The following is a 22,207-nucleotide window of genomic DNA, read 5'->3' on the forward strand; positions in this document are numbered from 1 at the left end:
CAGCCATGCCGATGCAGCTGTGGTGAGGACTAGAGACAATGGAGGCAAAGGCCTATGCACAGCCGGTATTCAATGAATGAGAGCTATTTTTATTCTTATGAGACCTAGGGAAGCCAATGGGAGAGGAAGAGACATGAACTGAAAGAAAAAGAAAGGGAAACGAATCCCCTGGGGAGCGGGGAGGGCAATAAATCGAGCTCATCAAGGCTTCAGGGCCCTCCACTGTGGTCCTGAGGCCAATGCTCTCTGCGTGACTGCTTACCTCACACTAGACACTCAATAGTCTCAACAAAAGGTAAAGGCCAGAAAAAGACCCAATAGTTGTCTGGTACAATGTAAAAGTTTCTTTTAAATCATTTCTTGGCCAGGCACAGCAGCTCACACCTGTAATCACAATACTCTGGGAGGCTGAGGTGGGTGGATCACTGGAGGTCAGGAGTTCGGTCAACCTGGGCAACACGGTAAAACCCATCTCTACTAAAATTACAAAAATTAGCTGGGCGTGGTAGCACGCCTGTAATCCCAGTTACCAGGGAGTCTGAGGCAGGAGGATCACTTGAACCTCAGAGGCAGAGGTTGCAGCAAGTCGAGATCACACCACTGCACTCCAGCCTGGACAACAGAGTGAGACTCTATCTCAAAACAACAGCAGCAACAAAGTATCATTTCTTTAAAATGATAAGAGGACAGATTTATCAATGGATGCCGCCATGACAATACAATACATGATCTATATGGAGAAAATAAAATTAGATCCTTATCTTACACCACACACAAAAATAAATTACAGCTAGATTGGACTTAAATGTAAAAAATTAAGCTAAAGAATAGAAGGGGCCAGGCGTGGTGGCTCACACCCATAATCCCAGTACTTTGGGAGGCTGAGGCAGGTGGATCGCTTGAGCCCAGGAGTTCAAGACCAGCCTGGGCAACATGGCAAAACCCTGTCTCTACAAAAAACAGAAAAAGTAACCAGGTGTGGTAGGGTACACCAGTAGTCCCAGCTACTTGGGAGGCTGAAGCAGGAGGATCGATTGAGCCCAGGAGGTCACAGCTGCAGTGAGCTGAGATTGTGCTGCGGCACTCCAGCCTGACGTACAGAGTGAGACCCTGTGTCCAAAAAATAAAAATAATTTTAAAAAAAGAATTTACATTAAAAAAAAAGAATAGAAGGAAGAAAGGTGCATGTATCTCAAGGGCAGAAAGTATTTTCTAATCATAAAGTAAAGAAAAACACATAAAAACATTTTTAAAGAGGTAATTTTGCTGGGTGTGGTGGCTCACGCCTGTAACCCCAACACTTTGGGAGGCTGAGGCAGGTGGATCACTTGAGGTCAGGAGTTTGAAACCAGCCTGGCCAACGTGGTGAAACCCCATCTCTACTAAAAATACAAAATTAGCTGGGCGTGGTGGCACATGCCTATAATCCCAGCTACTTGGGAAGCTGAGGTAGGAAAATTGCTTGAACTTGGGAGGCAGAGGTTGTAGTGAGCTGAGATCATACCATTGCACTCCAGCCTGGATGACTAGAGCAAAACTCCATCTCAAAGAAAAAAAAAGTAATTTTAAGCTCATAAAATATTTAACTTCTTTATGCCAAAAATTATAATAAAAATAAAAGCAGTTGACAAACTGGAAAAATGTTTTCTATGTATGTCAGAGGAAAGTTAGTATCCATTTTCAGATTTGTACAGGGATAAGAAAAAATTAAAGACTCAATAGAAAAAACAGAAAAGTAATAATAATAGCTAATAGTCACAGAGCACTTAACAATGTGCCAAGCACTGAGCTAAGTGCTCGAAATGTATGATGGTGTGTGAACCTCACAACCCTGTGAGGTAGGTATATAATTATCTCCATTTCCTAGATGGGAAACTGAGGCTTAGGGCGAGTTACTCACCAAAAATTGCATCACTGTTAAATGACAGCGCTGGAGCCTTCCTGACTCCAAAGCCTGTTCTCTTAACTACACTGTGCTTCAAATAAAAAAGAAGAGTGATAAGTGGTCACTATTTTTGTGTATATGTATATTCTATAGAATACACATGTTCTATATATAATGAATGTATATATATATTTTGTACATATATGAGTTAAAATTTACTAGTAATCAAAGGCCATTATAATTTTTCCTATCAAACTGACAAGGGAAAGAGAGAACACTTGGTGGGGGGTGTGGCGTTCATTCTCTTGGTCTCCTCCCATATCTGGCCACCTCTCTACACCACTTTCCCTGCAGGCTCCCATCTTCATCCCTTCCCTGGTCTCCCTGTGCCTACAGATGGTAAGCACTCAGCTGCTGCTAGCCACAGATCCTTAGCCACAGATCCTTTGGTAGTTCACCCATATCCAGCCCATACCTTCATAAATCTGCTGCTTCATGAACAAACTCTCCTTAGATTGTTTTAATTTGATTGTGTCTTCTGTTTCCACGTGGGATGCTGACTGATACATCTTTTTTTTTTTTTCTGAGATGGAGTCTCGCTCTGTCCCCTAGGCTGGAGTGCAGTGGTGCAATCTCAGCTCACTGCAACCTCCACCTCTCAGGTTCAAGCAACTCTCCTGCCTCAGCCTCCTGAGTAGCTAGGATTACAGGCGTCCGCCACCACACCTGGCTAATTTTTGTATTTTTAGTAGAGACGGAGTTACACCATGTTGGCCAGGCTGGTCTCGAACTCCGGACCTCATGATCTGCCCGCCTTGAACTCCCAAAGTGCTGGGATTACAGGCGTAAGCCACCGTGCCTGGCCCTGATACATCTTTTGACCTATCAATTTTATTCTAGAAATTTATCCTAAGGAAACCACCAGGAAGGTGCGAAAATGTATAAGGATATTTGTAGCAGCATTAAAACTGAAGACAACCTAAGTATTCAACAGTAGGGAACCAGTTTAACACATCTGATGACCCACATGATGAAATACTATGTAGTTGTTAAAAATCAGGGCTGGGCACGGTGGCTTACGCCTGTAATCCCAGCACTTTGGGAGGCCGAGGCAGGCAGATCACCTGAGGTCGGGAGTTCGAGACTAGCCTGACCAACATGGAGAAACCCTGTCTCTACTAAAAAAAATACAAAATTATTCAGGCATGGTGGTACATACATGCCTATAATCCCAGCTACTCAGGAGGCTGAGGCAGGACAATCGCTTGAACCTGGGAGGAGGAGGTTGTGGTGAGCCAAGATGGCACCATTGCACTCCAGCCTGGGCAACAAGAGCGAAACTCCATCTCAAGAAAAAAAAAAAAAATCAGGTTATAAGCCGGGCACAGTGGCTCACAGTTATAATCTTAGCACTTTGGGAGGCCAAGGGAGGAGGATCACTTGAGCCCAGGAGTTCAAGACCAGCCTGGGCAACATAGCAAGACCCCATCACTACAAAAAAATGAAAAAATTAGTCAGGCGTGGTGGCACGTTTTTGGTCCCTGCTACCTACGAGGCTGAGGTGAGAGGATCGCTTGAGCCCAGGAGTTCGAGTTTACAGTGAACTATGATCACACCTGAACAATGGAGCAAAACCTCAACTCTAAACATAAATAAATAAATAATAACATGTTGTCCGGGCGCAGTGGCTCACACCTGTAATCCCAGCACTTTGGGAGGCCGAGGCAGGCAGATCACTTGAGGTCAGGAGTTAGAGACCCGTCTGGCCAACATGGTGAAACCCTGTCTTTACTAAAAATACAAAAATTAGCTGGGTGTGGTGGAGCATGCCTGTAATCCCAGCTACTCGGGAGGCTGAGGCAGGAGAATCACTTGAACTCAGGAGATGAAGGCTGCAGTGAGCCGAGGTCACGCCACTGCACTCTAGCTCAGGTGACAGAGCAAGACTCCATCTCAAAAAAATAAATAAATAAATAATAACATGTTTAAAAATCAGGTTATAAATGGATATTTAACATGCAGAAATATACTTATGAAATATTTTGAGTCAAAACAAAATGTCCCTACGATTCCAATTTTGCACATAAAAGTGACTAGAACGATGTATCCCCAAACTAGTAATAGTAATTATCTTTCAATTATCAAGTTATAGGTAGTTTTTTTTTTAAATTTAATTTTATTATTTTTTTTGAGACAGAGTTTTGTTCTTGTCGCCCAGGCTGGAGAGCAGTGGTGCGATCTCAGCTCACTGCAACCTCCACCCCCCAGGTTCAAGCGATTCTCCTGCCTCAGCCCCCCGAAGTAGCTGGGATTACAGGTGCCCACAACCATGCCCAGCTAATTTTTGTATTTTTAGTGGAGACAGGGTTTCACCATGTTGGCCAGGCTGTTCTCAAACTCCTGACCCCAAGTGATCCATCCGCCTCAGCCTCCCAAAGTGCTGGGATTACAGACGTGAGCCACCACACCCAGCCTTATTTTCTTCTTTGTATTATTTTTGTGTGTTTTAGATTTTCTACAATGTTCATGTGTTCTTTTATAATTAGAAAAGGTAAATCCAATAAATATTATCTATTTTAAAAAGAAAAATTAAGGTTAAGTTCTGTAACACCTTGCCCCATGTACACACACAATCACACCAATTCCTCAGCCCCTGCTGGCCCAGGACATTGGTAGAGCAGCTATGGCTGGCAGCGCTGCCTGCGCGCTCCCGCACATCTGTATCAATGTCAGCTCACGGCGGCGGGCATTCAAACCTGGAGCCCTAAGCCTCAGGCTTTCTTTGGGACCCAAATGGTCACCAGCTGGGCTCTGTAAACCCAAACACCAGCTCTAGCTCTGGTGCATGACTGAGGGAAGGGCGGTTATAATGCCTCAATTGCTGGTCGGATAGACTCAAGGAAACACGGATCAGCTGACCTTGTGGCAATCTTCAACAGAGACAGCATACAGCAGTAGGGAAAAACAAAACAATGAGCCCCAGGGCTTGGAAAGCCATGGGTCTGAATTATGACTGAGCATCTGAGCCGCTGTTTGACCTCAGGCCAGCTTTTAACCTCTCAGTCTCAGTGTTTTCTTGTCTACAAGGGAGGTCATATTACTTATCTCTCGGGTTATAAGCATCGGATTGAATTAAATGAGCACAGAATAAAGGCTCCCTAAACAGTGGTTAATATTAAAGAGAAAGGGTCTCCTGGGCCTGTGAGACATTCAGGGTCCCAGAGCCTTAGCTCTGATGTGCAGGTAAACAGCAGCAGCATGGTAAAAACTGTAGGGAGAGAGAAGAGATGCTTCTGGCAAGGAAATGGTCACCTGGTGTTTTGCCTAGATGCTTGGCTGGCACTCAACACATGATCTGTAGGTAGGAAGAGCTACCTGCAGTGGGTCCCAGGTCCAGACTTGAGTCATTCAGCTCTTCCTCCTCTTCCCAGAAGTACTGTGGTGGCTGCAGAATCCGAGACTCTTCACTCTCTTCGCTGGGGAAGCCTGAGCCAGGGGCTCCCAGCCCAGCTCCCAGGCCCATGGTCTCACTAGGCTCCTCTGAGTCCAGTGGCTCCAAGCCAGTGGGCAACAGGAGGTCTAGCAGGGAGGTGGAGGTGAGGCCCTCTGGGCCAGGCTCATCAGACCCAGCCACACAGGCACCCAGGAACGCTCCTGTGCAGACATAAAAGCCAGACAGTCAGGGGAGGCTAGAGAAGACAAAGACTGGTGCCAGGTTAGAGCATGTCTCAAATGACAAAGGTCCTGGGGAGGGGGGGACTTCAGTGGATACTCCTGAACACCCAGAGGCTTTGCGGGGATTCTGAGACACTGTTCTCATTTCAAAAAGGCCAAATTGCTTAGACTTCCCTATGGCAGGGGCAAGAGGAGACAGATGGAGACAGGCAGGGGAGAGAGAAGAATCACTGAGTCAGCGTTCCACTGCGTATGTGCTCACTCAGAAAGCACCTCCTGAGTACCCCCTCTCTGCTGGCAATTGTGCTGGATGTTGGAGCTACAAACAGAAGTGAAGACAGGGCCCATGCTTTTAAGTACCTAGCTGTATGATTGGACGAACACGGTGTTCCCTAGGCTTCCATCCTTGGCTGAAATTTCTCCAAAACTGCATTAAGAATATGATTTGTATTTCAGCAATACAGTATCCTGAACATAGTCTTTAGTTTATTTATTTATTTATTTATTTTGAGATGGAGTCTTGCTCTGTTGCCCAGGCTGGAGTACAATGGTGCAATCTTGGCTCACTGCAATCTCCACCTCCCAGGTTCAAGCGATTCTTCTGCCTCAGCCCCCCCAAGTAGCTGGGATTACAGGTGCCCACCACCACGCCTGGCTAATTTTTGTATTTTTAGTAGAGACAGGGTTTCGCCATGTTGGTCAGGCTGGTTTTGAACTCCTGACCTCAAGTCATCTACCCTCCTCGGCCTCCCAAAGTGCTGGCATTACAGGCGTGTGCCACTGAGCCCAGCCTCTGAACGTAGTCTTTTAAAAAAACCACGTGAGGTCACAGTTCAAACTCAACCCAGTGCTGGTAATTTGACATATTTGTTTAGAATCTTGGATTCTCTCTCTCTCCTAATTTACCAAAACAAGCAAATAAATGGACAGGAAAACAAATTAAAGGAGGCCTTTTTCCTCTTCTTTCACTCTCATTCTTTAAGGACAGGAATATAGCCCTATTTGCCAGTTTCACAACTTAACTTCTAACTTAATGACCTAATCACACAAATTACTAACTTGCTGTAAGGCTCCTGGAAAGCTGCTCAAGACCTCTGGGTCTCAGTCTCCTCACCAGAAAGACAAGGAAGCTAAATGAAATGACCTCTGAATTCTTTTCTAAGACTAACACTTAAGGATCTAGGGAAGAGGGCATTTCACAGTCTTCCTCTTGCTCTACACCAGATGTGTATGTACTATGACTTGACTTGACTATAGTACACGGCAATTTTTAGTGATGCTTATAATAAAAATAGGGCTAATATTATTGGTGCCATGTGCTTTGCTGAGCAGGCCCTAAGCTTGATATGTGCCAATACTGTGACTGGCCACTGAAAAAAATGAGCATTTTGGACTGTCCTGTGAGTCTGGGTATGAGGGAGTCTGTGCACACCGTGCACCAGCCAGACAACTCACAACCAATAACGCCACATCCAGCCACAGGGGTGAATTCTGGGTTGTGTGGATGGAGGATGGGAATTAGAGATTCCAGGGGAAGAGAGACAGGCCGGCCCTGAGGTCAGAGACAGAAGGATGTTCTATAACAAGAGAGAAAGCCTGGTACCAGGAAATAGGTTACACTCTGGCTTCTCTGGCTGAGTGACTTCACCACCACCAGCCTTGCTCTCCTCCTCTGTGTAATGAGGACAGCAATTCCTACCATGCCTCCAGTGTGAGGGGCACCAAATGAGGTAATTCCTGAGCCATGTGTGAAAGCTGCTCTACAAAGAGCTTCACAAACCAAAATATTCTACAAATATTGTGTTATTATCCTATATAAAAAACAGAGACCTGTGAAGTTCATGGCCTGGGGGAAAAATATTTAAAAGAGACCCTGGTATCTTCAAATACATTAAAACAAAAGGTTGATGTGAATAAGAATATCAGAGTGATTCTACGTGGCCTCAAAGCCAACGCCGGGGCTAAAGAGGCATCAGAGCCTTAGCATCTGACCAGGGTTAGTAAACGTCTGTGCCAACCTCTAAGATCCCGTGAAGCTCTGTCTCGCAGTAAGATAATTCACAGGCCCAACTCTCAGCTTTAGAAAGTATCATCATAACTAGAGGGTGGGGCTGGGTGTGGTGGCTCACACCTGTAAATCCCAGCACTTTGGGAGGCCGAGGCAGGCGGATCACTTGAGGTCAAGAGGTCGAGACAGGCCTGGCCAACGTGGCAAAACTAGTCTCTACTAAAACACAAAAACTAGCTGGGCATGGTGGCACATGCATGTAGTGTCCAGCTATTTGGTAGGCTAAGGCAGGAGAATCGCTTGAACCCAGGAGGCGGAGGTTGCAGTGAACCAAGATGATGCCATTGCACTCCAGCCTGGGCGACAGAGTGAGACTCTGTCTCAAAAAAAATAAAAATGAAAAAATACCTAAAGGGCGGGCACGCTGTGACCCTGGGCAGGTGGGAGCCAATGGCACTGCTGTGTTGCCAATGCTGCTGAGGACTGCTCACAGGAGAATGCCATCTGCCAAGTCCAAACCAGGAAGCTATCATGCCACATCCGGAATGTCTTCTGCTGTCCTAGGCACCATGTCCACGGACAAAGATTCTGCTTCCAGGCAGGGCCTGGCTCCATGAAGCTGAAGCCATGTTCCCAGAGCCTGTGTCTGAATCCCTGACTCAAACAGAGAAACAGCCATCTCATATTTTGTGGTTTCTTTGAGCCAAACGTATTTAAAAGCCAGAGAAAGCCAAGACAATCAATTTGGGGTCCACTCCCCTTGATGTTCCCCTTTGTTCCTGGGAGAGGATGAATTAAGGATCTTGGTCTCTCTCTAGCTCAGACTTTCCCATGACCTCTTCCACTCTAATTCCCCTTCACATCATAGGGGGACCCTAAGCTACTCTTGGATTTTTTCCTAGCCCAAATATTATAGAAGAAAGCAGTATCTATCCCCTACTAGGTAGATGGGAAAGAGACAGAGTGCCATGTCCTACCCCAAAACAGTACCTTCTTAAAGTTCTTACTGAGAGGGGTTATCCAATGATGTCCCAATTAATAACACACATCTTTGCAATGAGACTTTGTAGCTCCTCCCATCAAGAGATGAAATCTAATTCTCCACTCCTTGAATTTGAGCTACCTTTGTGAGTTGCTACACAAGACAATGCAGAAGTGATGATGTGCCATTTCCAAGGCTAGGCCTCAAGATACCTTGCATGCTTCCATTCTCTTGGCATTCTGCTCAAGGCTAGCCTGCAGGAAAACAGGAGCCCATGCAGAAGAGAGCCAGGTCATCTCAGTGTCCTAGCTGAAGTTCCAAAGTGAGAGAGCCAGACAAGACCAGCAAAGGTGATAAACAGCTGATGACAAACTTGAAGGAGTTCAGCTGAGACCAGAACCACCCAGCTGATTGCAGCCTAAACTGCCAAACTACAGAATCATGAGCTAAATAAATAGCTACCGTTTTAATCCAGTGCTTTCAAACTTGAACCAGCATGGAATCACCATGAGGGCCTGTTAAAACAGAGACTGTTAAGCCCACCCTAGAGTTCTGAATCCAGCTGGTTTCTGACAGGGCCCAACAATTTGCATTTCTAGCAAGTTCCCAGGTGATGCTTCTGGTCCAGGGATCAGATCTTGAGAATTGAGAATCTGAAACCACTAAATTTTGGGGTGATTTATTACACAGAAATAGCCAACTGATACATTAAGAAAAATTATGAATCAAGTTCTCCTTTTGGATCAGAGTAGTGTTTGAATGGTTAAATTCCATTCATTCATCCATCCATTCATTCATTCTTCAACCAAAAAGCCTTTACTAAATGCTTATTTGGACTAGGCATGATCCAAGGCCATGTTGGTACAGAAATAAAAAAGATAGGGTCCCTGCCCCAAAAGGGTCCGTTTCTACTACAGAGACCAGCAAGAAAACAAATCATTATGGAAGAGTGTAACAGTGACCATACAACTCTGTTTGAGCCACAGGGTTAGTAGGGCAGGGAGAGAGATCTCAAAGGCAGCTACTAACAACTGCTCATGGCACTGTACTAACTGTGCTCAGTACACTGTGAAGGAGAAAGGAGGCTGGAGGAAATAACAACACCAGGATCTCAGGAAGATGTGTTCAGTTTCCCTTTCTCTAGGGTAAACAACCATGCCACTCAGGGGGGGCACACGGCCGAAATGCCCCACACTTCACGATAAAGCAAAACAGCAGGGATGATACAGAAACATAGGTGTGTAGACATGAGAGACGCCTCCGTTAGAATTACAGTCCTCATAGTGCTTCACCACTGGAAGAAAAAGAGAGCTCTTTTACGAACCCCTAGCGATTCCCCCTGCACCCATCTGTCCCGCACACTGCCCTCTAATCAGTGCTCCTCAGACTGAAATGTGTGTGAGTCACCCGAGTCTGCTGACACAGTAGGTGTGACTGATGCTGCTGGTCCGCGGACCACACTTTGAGTGACATAGCTCAGAGAGGTCTTTTTATTTATTTTTTATTTTTATTTATTTTTTCAGACAGTTTCACTCTTGTCGCCCAGGCTGGAGTGCAGTGGCGCGTTCTTGGCTCACTGCAACCTCTGCCTCTCAGGTTCAAGCGATTCTCCTGCCTCAGCCTCCCGAGTAGCTGCGATGACAGGCGCCTGCCACCACACCCAGCTAATTTTTTTTTGTATTTTTAGTAGAGACAGAGTTTCACCATGTTGGCCAGGCTGGTCTCGAATTCCTGACCTCAGGTGATCCGCCCACCTCAGCCTCCCAAAGTGCTGGGATTACAGGTGTGAGTCACTGTGCCCAGTCAACTTTTTTTTTTTTGAGATGGAGTTTCTCTCTTGTTGCCCAGGCTGGAGTGCAATGGCGCGATCTCGGCTCACTGCAACCTTCGCCTCCCGAGTTCAAGTGATTCTCCTGCCTCAGCCTCCCGAGTAGCAGGGATTACAGACATGTGCCACCACGACCGGCTAATTTTGTATTTTTAGTAGAGACGGGGTGTCGCCATGTTGGCCAGGCTGGTCTCAAACTCCTGACGTCAGGTGATCTGCCCACCTTGGCCTCCGACAGTGCTGGGATTACAGGCGTGAGCCACTGCGCCAGGCCGAGAGGTCTTTTTAAAATGCAAATCTGGTTCTATCATTTTATCATACAGGTCAGATCCTTTGAAAAGGTGAGAAGGCTCTCATAAACTGACCATTACCTCCCCTCCCCTCTCTGTACCCATCTTCCCCAATCATACTCTATGCTTCAGACAAACTGACTACCCGCAATTTCCAGAACACAGCCGCCTCTTTTGCCTTCTGGGTCTTTGCACATGCTCTTCTGCTTCAACATCCGTATCTCCCCATCTCTGTCCTGTCCCACCACCCACCTGCTAATTCTCACTCCTGCCTGCAGTCTCAGCTTCTGAGAAGCTTTCTGTGGCCACTCCAAGTCTGGAAGAGACACCACTCCTCTCTAGATCACAGCCTTCTCAACAAACTACCCTCACGCCACTTTTCTCACCAAATTGTAACAGACCTTCATACAGCCTCCATTGTAAATGAGGAGTCCCTTGTGTCAATTCCACCCTGGAATTCCAGTGCCTAGCACAACCTTTTACACACAATGGGGACTCAATAAAGGTTTGAATAAATAATTAGTAGTCTAATCCAACCCTCTTGTTTTACAAATGAAATAACTGAGGCCTAGCGGGATTAAGGTCAAACACCTAGTTAATAGAGGAGCTGAAATTAGCTGGTTTCTCCCCTACAAAAACGTCTTGTGGATGCTCCAGGAGGAAGAATGGAAAGCTACTACTTGTGGGGCTGGGTACCTTCCTTCCTCCAAAGGATACGTGAAGGAAGAGAATATGTAAAACAACTTAAATATTTCATGCGCTTTAAGGGCCAGGGAAAGAAGCCAGAGCTAAAAACTAGAAGATACCCCTTTCCAAACACTCTGCCCAGGGTCCCCACAACCAATCCAATCAATTGAAGGAACCTCTTCTCTTGAAAAAGACCAAATTAGTAAAGTGATTCCCAATGTTTTCACGAGCAAGAATCCCTTTATTTACATTTCCATGTGGCCCCTGTGTTTGGAAATGTTTCATCTATAAACTGTACTTATTTAATAGTTATTTTCTAATTTTTGAAAAGTGAATCAGAATCATGTAGTACTGCCAATCAGATGTGATACCAATTATAATTGAACTTTGGTTTCAGGTGGGCTGTGCTCTTATTAGAGGTAAAATTTCTATTAGACTCTTGATTACAAAGAAAAATATAGTCACTCCTGAGCTCCTATTCTGTGCCAAACAGTGTGTTAGGCCCTTCCTGGAGGTGCAACAAGAGACAGATGAACAAGAGACAGGCTTTGCCCTCAGGAAAATTACCAACTCTTGGGAAGTGGAACCCTAAGTTCTTTAGGGGATATGAGCCGACGTAGGAGACTGCTTTGCAAAAGTAGTATCCCCAGGGCTGGCAGGGAGCCAAAATACAAGAAACAAATCTGGAAAAACTCATTCATGCATTCTCCGAAGAAAAAAGTCAACTGATGGAAAACGTTTATAATAATTAAATAATACACATTGTATAGGTTCCCGGGGCACCCGGGCAGCCTGCCTTTGAGAGAGCCATGAACTGGAGATCTTTATCTGCATGCTCCAACCTCCAGCAGGTATGCTGGGAAAGATGTTAGTTCAGCCTTGTTAGAAAAGGGTAAACTGATTCTCCCTAAGAATTTTGAAATTCACTCTCTACAAAACCACTGAAGGATTAAACACGGGTTGTCTCTCAAACCTTGGCACTCTCTCTTGGAGCTGAACTATGGCATGGCAGGGAGAGGCTGTGGCATGGCAGGGGGAGGCTGCTGCCGTTTACACCCTACTCTGGCTCCTGGGAGTGGCTTGGAACTCAAGAAGACTGCTCTGCCCTCTCCAGGTCAGTGTGCCCAGAGGAGCCTGTTTCCTTCCCCACTCTGGGGGATAAAACACTTTCTAGTCAGTCCAGTTCTCTGTGCACAGGACTGTGGTCTGGTGTGTTTGCTAGGCCTCTTCCCTGTCATTTCCATGGCTCCAGTGAGCCCCCACCTCTCTGAGCTCTCCCACCTGTCAAGCCAGGAACCCACAACCTTCCTCTAACATCTCTCCCTTTCCTTCTTTGTCTTCCCTTCCCAATGGTCTAATAGGAATTGGCAAAGATTTTGAAAACCCTACTGAAGAAAAAGGAATCTGGTATTTTCCCGGTTTTTCATTCCTTTTCCAGTAAACAGTTTCATTTTCTTAAAGTTATTTTTCCCTCTAATGACTGTTTTGTCTTTACATAGACCTTGATATTTTCAAAGGCCTTGGCAATGGGTATTTATTTAAGTAATTACAAGAGATTACTTCTATTCAAACTTGCCCACCATAAGATGACACCAAAATAGTAGCTGAGACCTAGCCATTCTGTGTATAATTAATTTTGCACTTAATAATTATTATTATTAATCTGCCTTAATTGAGACCGCACCTGACTTAAAATTTCAGAATTACACTCTGCGTGTGATTGATTTCCTTTTTCCCTCTAGCAACTATAATTTTCTGTTACATCATCACACCCAACAGAGGAGAGAGAAAAAGATGGCACATGAAAAGGATTAGGGGATCAGCCTCAAAGAACTGAAAATCTAACCCAAACAAACACAGAAAGAGGTAAAGGAAGCAGGCTGACATCTGGGGAGGTGAAAAAAACAAGACCCCAGCGATCCTCATGTTTTATCTTACCTTTCCAAATCAGTCCAAATCTGCTCCCGGTGCAAACCTCCTTTCTGATTTCCACCATCAGCTACACCTCACCTCTCCCCTAAGCAGGGGCTTTGAAGTCCAGTCTCCCTAAGCTCTTGGCAGACACCAACATGGGAGGGGCCCTGCAGCATCTGTCACACAGCCCCTCACCCTTGAGTGTCAGCGACAACAGGAACTGCTGAGCACAGTCACGCTACTCTGTAAGCACCTGAGAAACAATGCTGAAGGGTCCCTGAAGGGCTTCCACACAAAGGTTTGTAAGAAAGAGACACACTGCTAGACACATGCACACGCCCTCCAAGCATGGGGTAAGAAGTGCGTCATGAAGAGCATGCACGGGAGAGAGGAGTGGGGAGGCAGGCTGCCCGTAGTCCTCACAGCTGGTCACATAAGCACATGGGCAGTTACAGCTGGGCCTGGGTCCGTGAGGACGTTGCTGGCCAGTTCTGGTTTATGACTGTCACACAAAGAAATAGCAGACCAATCAATTGATGTTTATTTGTTGAATGTCACCTTCTTCCAAAGAGGATTTAAGGCGTGAAAGAATACAGGTGGGTTTGTGTGAGTGTCTGAGCCAACACTGATGGACATGTTTTTCTGTGCACACCACCTAGGGCCTTTCTTCATCTCTAGACTGACTGTGGAGAAAATGTACCCTCCCTGAACTGAGCCTTCCCATGACATGCACAGGAATGTGTGAGGGACCACTTTCCCCTCCCAGCCACTTACCCTGGGATTCTGCCACTCTGAGTCCCAGGTTCATGGCCCACCTCAGGCAAAGACTGTTCCTCCCTTCCCATAGAGACGCTTCACTAGTTTCTCTTTCACTCACACACATCTGGACACAAAGTGCCTGTGTCTTCATGGGCCAGCTGCATGGGAATGCCCTGTGCACACTCCTACATGCATATACACACATCATACTAGGGCGCTATTTTGATGTGTGCATCAGAAGTGAAGTTACAGCTGGCTGATGGGTGTGCACAGGCACAGATGCACACTTGCTCATCCGGGTATTCCTCCAGCAGCACCAGTCATACCTTAACATACACCGTAACACACTCCCTCTGCTCTGCCAGTGTGTGCAGGAGCTGCTCAGCTATGACCTTATTTGACCCACCTTTGCAGACAGCCCTTCTCCCCGCCATTTCCATAGTGGCCGCCTGCCTCATGGGCTGTCACACCCCATGCCCACCTCCCTACACACCCCCTCCACTAAATCCCCGTCTGCGCTGGAAGCCATCAGGAGGCCCGTCTCTTTCTCAGGCAGACACATCCCTTTCACACCTGTGCCACACCCCCAGCCCGCCACGCACCCACACAGCCCGCCGCCCGGCGTGGCTGCTGAATGGAAACCACACATCTGAGTCTCACACCTCCCTCGTGTGTGAGCTGCGTGGGAGCCTCCCGCCGTGTGCTGTCATGGGCCTTCCGTGGCTGTACGCCCGTTTTTGTCAGCTCCTAATAGAGCCGCCCAGAACAGTAGAGAATACCCATTCACCGTGACACACTCACACTCCCTCCCGGCAACGCCACACGTAAACAGTCACCCGCGCCTCAGCGTACCCGCCCCACACTCCGCAGGCAGCCCCTGGGACCTTCACAATGCGGCCTCCTCCCCGCGTGGCTGTCACACACGCCTCCTCCCCCGAGTGCGCAGGCACACAATGCACTCGCACACACACATGCACACGCACACACATGCACACCCACACGTGCGCGCCCCCCCGGCCCGCGAGGCAGCAGCCTGCGCACCTGCCCCTGCGAGCCGCGGCGTGGGGGCCACCGTGCTGTGTCCCAGCTTCACCGCTGCGCCTCGGTCGGGGGTCGCCCCGCACGCCAGGCGCCCGCCGCGGCCCCCACGCACCCACTGCTCGTGCGCGCGTGTCGGGGCGGCGCCGCGGCCCGGCCGGGACACGCGCGCTCCCGGCGGCGCCGCACGCTGCCCCTTTGTTGGCGGCCCGGGGAGCTGTCCAGCACCGCGCCCACGCCGCCGCCCGCCCGCCCGCGCCCGGGCCCGGGCCCGGAGCGCACTCACCCCCAGCCAGCAGAAGCAGCAGCGGCGGCAGCAGCGGCGGCAGCCGGGCGGCCCGCAGCAGCCAGCCCATGGTTCAGCCGTCGCCGCCCGCAGCCGCAGCGGCGCGGCGCCCGGGCCCGCGTCAGGGGCCGCGCGGGCGGCGGCGGCGGCGCGCGCCCGCCCCATTGGTCCGCGTGGCCGTCACTCACGCCCGGCCCCGCCCGGCCGCGTGCCGCGGGCGCGCCCCCGCGGAGACGAAGCGGACGCGCGGGCGGCCGCCCCTCCGCCGGTCCCCAGCGCCAGGCAGGCCAATCAGCACCGCCGAGGCTCGGGGGCTTGGCCCCGCCGCCCGCAGACCTGGGCCTCGCACCTCGCGCCGGGGTGCCGCTCTCTCCTCGCGCGGTCACCCGTTCCCTGGGAAGCAGAGTGGGCAGCTGTGTGGCAGATGGGACTGATGGGACGAGGACGACGCGTGGAAATGACTGTGAGGGTGGACAGAGGCCTGGGGTAAGGAAAGACTTCTCAGGGTACTTAGATTGGGTGAGCCCTGAAGGAGAACCTGAGAGCAAACAACTGGACTTTAGAGCTAGGCAGTCTGGCTCAAGATCAGATTGGTTCCGAGACCTTGAGTAATCTCTTCTCACCTCTGGGCCCCACTTGCCCCATTTGCTAACTGGGGGGTTTTAGATTATGAGAGAGGTGCTGACTTCTCTAACATGTGCTCCCTTTTGGCAACTGAAGATCTTTAATATGCCAAGCACTGTAGTGGTAAATAAAACAGGCACATCCCTTGTCCTCATAATTTAAGCTAGTAGAGAAAACAGACTGAAAAACAAAATGGACACACATATGGTCCTATGACTGCAATTGGTAGTCAGTCTGTTAAGGAGTATAAGGGGCTGGGAGACAGCACAGAGGGGAGTCTTATGCTTGCCTTCCTGAAGAAACAGCATTTAAGGTAAGCTGGCTGGCATCTGGATGAGTGGGTATTAGGTAGGAGATTGGGTTTGGGAGAGAACGTACAAGGCAGAGGGAAAAGCCCATTGATAGAGTTCCTGAGTTAGAAAGAAGCTCAGCCTCTTTAAGGGAGAGAAAAACCCCGACTACCCTTTTAGAATTACTGCAGCTTAAATATACAGCAACCACAATTTTGTGGAATGTTACTTTATATATAGCATATTAGGAAAACACTTCTTTAAAATAACAAATCGTTATCTGAATATGCTTTTTCAAAGTATATCCTCATCCCCCTATGCAGGGGTATAGCATCAGACATTGGAGATGATCTCACGGGACTCTTGCAGACTAAATATTAATACTTAGGAGAAAGAGGAGTTGGGGTGGAGGAGCATAGGGAAGAAATGGGTTCCAGGCAAAAGAAAGAACATGAGCAAAATGTAGCACCTTTTATTTGATGGGTGTTAGGGGTACTAGAAAAGTGGCTGTCAGCTGGGCTTGGAAAAGAGAAATCCAGGGTGTGTCTAGACCCAGCTTCCCTCTTCTTTCCTCCTCTGAGGATGAAAGGAGCATCCCTTTGGTTTTTTGTTTTATTTTGTTTTGTTTTTCTGTTACAAGAAACAAAGATCTTAGAAGCAAACAAGAAATGGAAGGAAACGTCCTCAATTCCATTAAGGGTATCTCCCAGAAACCTTTATTATCATACTTAATGGTGAAACCATACTTAATGATGAAACATTAGAAACATTCTCTTTTAAGTGAATGGAACAAAAGAATCCTCACTACCACCACAATGATTGAATATTCTATAAGGGACACTGCAACAAGGCCTGATAGAAGAAATGGGATGAAAGTATTGAGGGAAAACTTGGTAAAACTCATTATTTGCAGGTTTATCTAGAAAATGCAAGATCATCAGTTGGCGAAATAATTGAAAACCAATGAGTTCAGCAAGATTGCTGGATACAAGATAACATACAGAAATCAATAGCTTTTCTGTGTATCCTCAATAACCACTTAGATAATGTAGTAGGAGAAAAGATTGCAATCACAGCAACAATTATTAAAAACCGGAATAAACCAAACCAGATATGTAAGCTCCAAATGAAGAAAACTCTAAAGCTGCCAGGGGTGATGGCATGTGCCTGGAATCCCAGCTACTTGGGGGAGACTGAGGTAGGAGGATGGATCACTTGAGGCTAGGGGTTTGAGACCAGCTTTGGCAACACGGTGAGACCCCCATCTCTAAGTAAATCAATTAGCCAGGTGTGGTGGTGCATGTCTGTAGTCCTACCTACTTGGGAGGCTGAGGTGGGAGGATCACTTGAGCCCAAGAGTTCAAGACCAACCTGGGCAACAAAGCAAGATGCCATCTCTATGAAAAATTTTAAAATTAGCCAGCCATGGTGGCACACACCTGTAGTCCTAGCTACACAGGAGGCTGAGGTGGGAGGATCGCTTGAGCACAGGAGTTCAAGGCTGCAGTGAGCTATGATTGTGCCACTGCACTTCAGCCTGGGTGACAGAGTGAGACTCTGTCTCAAAAAAAGAAAAAAAAATTTAAGTGAAGGCAATCCTCAGAACGGGGAGAAACATTTGGAAATCATGTATCTAGAATATACAAAGAATTTTTACAAGTCAGTAATAAAGACAACTCAATTTTTTAAAATGGACAAATATACATTCCTCCAAATGTCAATAAGCACATGAAAACATGCTCAACCTCATTAACCATCAGATAAATGCAAATCAAAACCACAATAAGAAACCACTTCTCAGGCTGGGTATGGTGGTTCACACCTGTAATCCGAGGACTTTGGGAGGCCGGGCTAGGTGGATAGCTTGAGGTCAGGAGTTGGATACCAGCCTTGCTAACATGGCAAAACCCCGTCTCTACTAAAAATACAAAAATTACTCGGGCATGGTGGTTCATGACTGTAATCCCAGCTACTTAGGAGGCTGAGGCATGAGAATTGCTCGAACCCAGGGGGCGGAGGTTGCAGTGAGCTGAGATCGCACCACCGCACACCAGCCTGGGTGACAAAGCGAGACTCTGTCTCAAGAAAAAGGAAGCCACTTCGCGTCTCACTAAGGTGGGTGGCTAGAATTAAAAAGAGAGACCACATGTTATATAGGATATGGAGAAAGAACCCTCCTCATGCACTGCTGATGGGAATGTAAAACGGTGCAGCTGCTTTGGACATAGGCAGTTTCTCAAAAGATTAAGCATAGAGTTACCATATGACCTCATAATTCCACTCCTAATACATACCTAAGAGCATAGAAAACATATGTCTAGTCAAATACATTACAGGCATGTTCATAGCAGCATTAGTCATAATAATCAAAAGGTGGAAACAACCCAAATTCTCATGAACTGATGAATGCGTAAATAAAATGTAGCATACCCATACAATGGAATGTTGGTCAGCAATACAAAGAAATAAAGTACTGACATATGCTACAACATGGATGAACCTTGAAAACGTTATTCTAAGTGAAAGAAGCCCATCACAAAAGACTACATATTATATGATTCAATTTGTATGAAATGTCCAGAATAGGTAAATCTTTAGCAATAGAAAGCAGATTAGTGGTTGCCTAGGGCTGGCGGGGAAGGGAGGAAGAGGAGTAACTGCTAATGGGTATGTTTTTTTTGGGAAGGAGAGGAGTAATGAAAATGTTCTAAAAGTGTGATAATTTGCACAACTGCAAATATGCTAAAACCATTGAGTTGTACATTTTTTAATTAATTATTTATTTTTTAGACGGAGTCTCCCTCTGTTGCCCAGGCTGGAGTGCAGTGGTGTGATCTTGGCTCACTACAACCTCCGCCTCCCAGGTTCAAGCGATTCTCCTGCCTCAGACTCCTCAGTAGCTGGGATTACAGGTGTGTGCTGCCACACCCAGCCAAGTTGTACATTTTAAATTATGTGGTATGTAAACTATATCTCAATAAACCTGTAAAAAACACAAGAATACCCAAGCTCACATTTTATCTTGGGTTTTTTTTTTTCTTTGAGACAGGGTCTGGATCTGTCACCAAGGCTGGAGTGCCAGGGCACCATCATGGCTCACTGCAGCCTCGATCTCCCAGGCTCAAGTGATCCTCCTGCTTCAGCTCCTGGAGTAGCTGGGATTACAGGTTTGTGCCACCATGCCCAGCTAACTGTTGTATTTTTTTGTAGAGATGGGGTCTCACTATGTTTCCCAGGCTGGGCTCCAGTGATCCGCCCGCATTGGCCCCCCAAAGTACTAGGATTATAGGCATGAGCCACCTCGCTGGCGTATATTATCTTTAACATACAAACACACACACACACATATATGTACACACACATTATGTGATATCGGTATATTTTAAATGTTTACGTATATGTATCACATCCTTTAGCATCTTGTTTTTTTACTCGTAATTATCTTTCAAATTAATCCATTAATAAATTCTATTGCATGAATTTGAAAAATCCAATTTTCCAGTCTTAGAGTAAACACCAACGGAAAAGCCTCACTGTGGTCCTGTATACCTTGTTGGCTGTCCCATTTCACACGCCCCTTGAAGCCAAACTTCTCACGTGTTTTCTCCATGTGCAGTTTCTACCTCCTCACCTCCCGTTTATTCTACCTGCACTCCAACCTGGCTTCCACTGTCACCAAGGGATTGAAACTGCTGGACGAGGCCACAGCAACTCCCACATTACCACAAAGCTTATATTTCAAAGGTGCACATCTAAACTGGGATGTCTGGCCCGGCACGGTGGCTCACACCTGTAATCCCAGCACTCTGGGAGGCAGAAGTGGGTGGATCACCTGAGGTCAGGAGTTTGAGACCAGCCTGGCCAACATGGTGAAACCCTATCTCTACTAAAAATACAAAAAAAAGAAAAAATTAGCTGGGCATGGTGGCACAGGCCTATAATCCAAGCTACTCAGGAGGCTGAGGCAGGAGAGTTGCTTGAACCCGGGAGGCGGAGGTTGCTGTGAGCTGAGATCGTGCCACTGCACTCCTGGGCAACAGAGCAAGCCTGGGCAACAGAGCAAGACTCCGTCTCTAAATAAATAAATAAATAAATAAATAAATAAAATAAGGACGTCTGAAGGTTGATGACATCATTATAAATGTTTACATTTTTTCCTCAGAAGCACATAAAATGGTGATTCTTATCTTCAATGGCATCTTATATTCAATGAAACATGGTAGTGGGCAGGTTTGTCATTTCACTTGATCTTTCAGCTACATTGGCCAACTGACCTCAATCTTCTGGAAATTTCTTCTCCTGGCTTCCACAGACACCCCTCTCCCCTGGTTTTTCTGCCACATTTTCCTCCTGTCGCCTTTGCTGTTTCAAATGATGGGTGTCACGTAGCCTTCCAGATCATTTTTTTTTCTTGAGATGGAGTCTTGCTCCATTGGCCAGGCTGGAGTGCAGTGGCGCGATCTCGGCTCACTGCACCCTCTGCCTCCCAGGTTCAAGCAATTCTCCTGCCTCAGCCTCCCAAGTAGCTGGGATTACAGGCGCACACCACCATGCCCAGCTAATTTTTGTATGTCTTTAGTAGAGACGGGGTTTCACCATGTTGACCAGACTGGTCTTGAACTCCTGACCTTGTGATCCGCCCACCTCAGCCTCCCAAAGTGCTGGGATTACAGGCGTGAGCCACCGCACCCAGCCCGGATCATTTCTCTATGCACTCTGGGGGTGATGGCACTTAGCCCCACAGTGGCAGCTGCGATGACTGCACCTCATGCCCACACCTCTGCTCAGTGGCCCTGCCTCAGTGGCAGCTATAATGACCGCTCCTCATGCCCACACCTCTGCTCAGTGGTCGACTCAACCTGCCTGCAGACTTCACATTTCTACTTGGATGCCTAAAAGGCCTGTCTAGCCAACATGTCTGAAATGAAACTCCTGGCTTTCCCTACTAAACTTCAACCTATTTCCCCGGCCACAGACCTGGTCATCCAGGGTTTTTCCTTTTTGCCCCACCCCTACATCTTACTCATCACTATATCTTGTCTAATCTACCTGCAAAATACACCTATGTCCACTTTCCCCCATCTCCATCACCCAAGTCTCCACTCTTCCATCCTTTCTCCTCTCAGTATGATTTGGTGGCCAGCCAGCTCTCCAAGACCGCTGGACCGCTGCTGTCCTGAACACCCTCTTGCTGGCTGCCTGCTGTGGCAGACTACAGCCTCCTTAAGTCCTGTGTGACCTGCCTGACTCTGGCCTCAATCCTTGCCCCGCCCTATGCTTCAGCGCGTTTTCCTGTGGCTGGCACCTTTTCCTTTAAAAAGTAACTCCAGGCTGAGCATGGTGGCGCAGGTTTGTAATCCCAGCACTTTGGGAGACCAAGATGGGAGGATCGCTTGAGCCCAGTTCAAGACCAGCCTGGGCAACATAGTGAGACCTCATCTCTACCAAAAACTTAAATTAGCCAGGCGTAGTGGTGCATGCCTGTAGTCCAGGCTACTCAGGACAACTGCTTGAGCCCGGGAGGTCGATGCTGCAGTGAGCTGATTGCACCACTGCACTCTAGCCTGGGCGACTGAGAACTTACTTCAAAAAAAAAAAAAAAAAAAATTCAAGAAGGGAAAACTTGGACAAGACAGATGTCAGAACCCCATCTGGGAACTGCAATCCCTCCGGCAGCGCATCAGCATCTCTGGGTGAGGTGGTGGATGGTACTGCCTCATTGGGGGGTGGGCTACACCACCTCTAGTCCTTCTATACACGTCTAACTAGGATTTCCATGGATTCCACTTAGATATCACAGAGGCAGTGACTGCAAACCAAGTTCAATGGGGAGATCCATATCATTTTTGCTTTCTCTACATCCACAAACAAAACAGCTTTTTTAACCCGACCTACCTCCTACGGAACTCTAAACGGAGGTGGAAAGGCCTTCAGAGGAAGT

The 22,207-nt window shown here is 47.3% G+C and overlaps 1 protein-coding gene and 1 long non-coding RNA gene across 2 annotated transcripts in view; one reads left to right on the forward strand and one right to left on the reverse strand.

Moving 5' to 3' along the window:
- The window catches only part of PODXL2 (podocalyxin like 2), a 43,517-nt gene extending 28,027 nt beyond the window's left edge, over window positions 1-15,490 (reverse strand). Inside the window, exons 1-2 of the mRNA XM_024244254.3 lie at window positions 15,353-15,490; window positions 5,261-5,539 (exon numbers count right to left, since the gene is read on the reverse strand). Coding sequence (XP_024100022.3) covers window positions 5,261-5,539; window positions 15,353-15,422 — 349 coding nt within the window. The 5' untranslated portion in view covers window positions 15,423-15,490. The remainder of the gene's footprint in view (window positions 1-5,260; window positions 5,540-15,352) is intronic.
- Window positions 15,491-15,621: 131 nt separating this feature from the next.
- On the forward strand, window positions 15,622-22,171 carry LOC129058436 (uncharacterized). Its single transcript, XR_008523514.2, has 3 exons — window positions 15,622-15,838; window positions 19,057-19,224; window positions 19,316-22,171. It is a non-coding gene; the product is annotated as an uncharacterized LOC129058436 (long non-coding RNA).
- Window positions 22,172-22,207: the final 36 nt, after the last annotated feature.

The sequence above is a fragment of the Pongo abelii genome, chromosome 2 (genome assembly GCF_028885655.2).
Source record: "Pongo abelii isolate AG06213 chromosome 2, NHGRI_mPonAbe1-v2.0_pri, whole genome shotgun sequence".
Classification (NCBI taxonomy): domain Eukaryota; kingdom Metazoa; phylum Chordata; class Mammalia; order Primates; family Hominidae; genus Pongo; species Pongo abelii.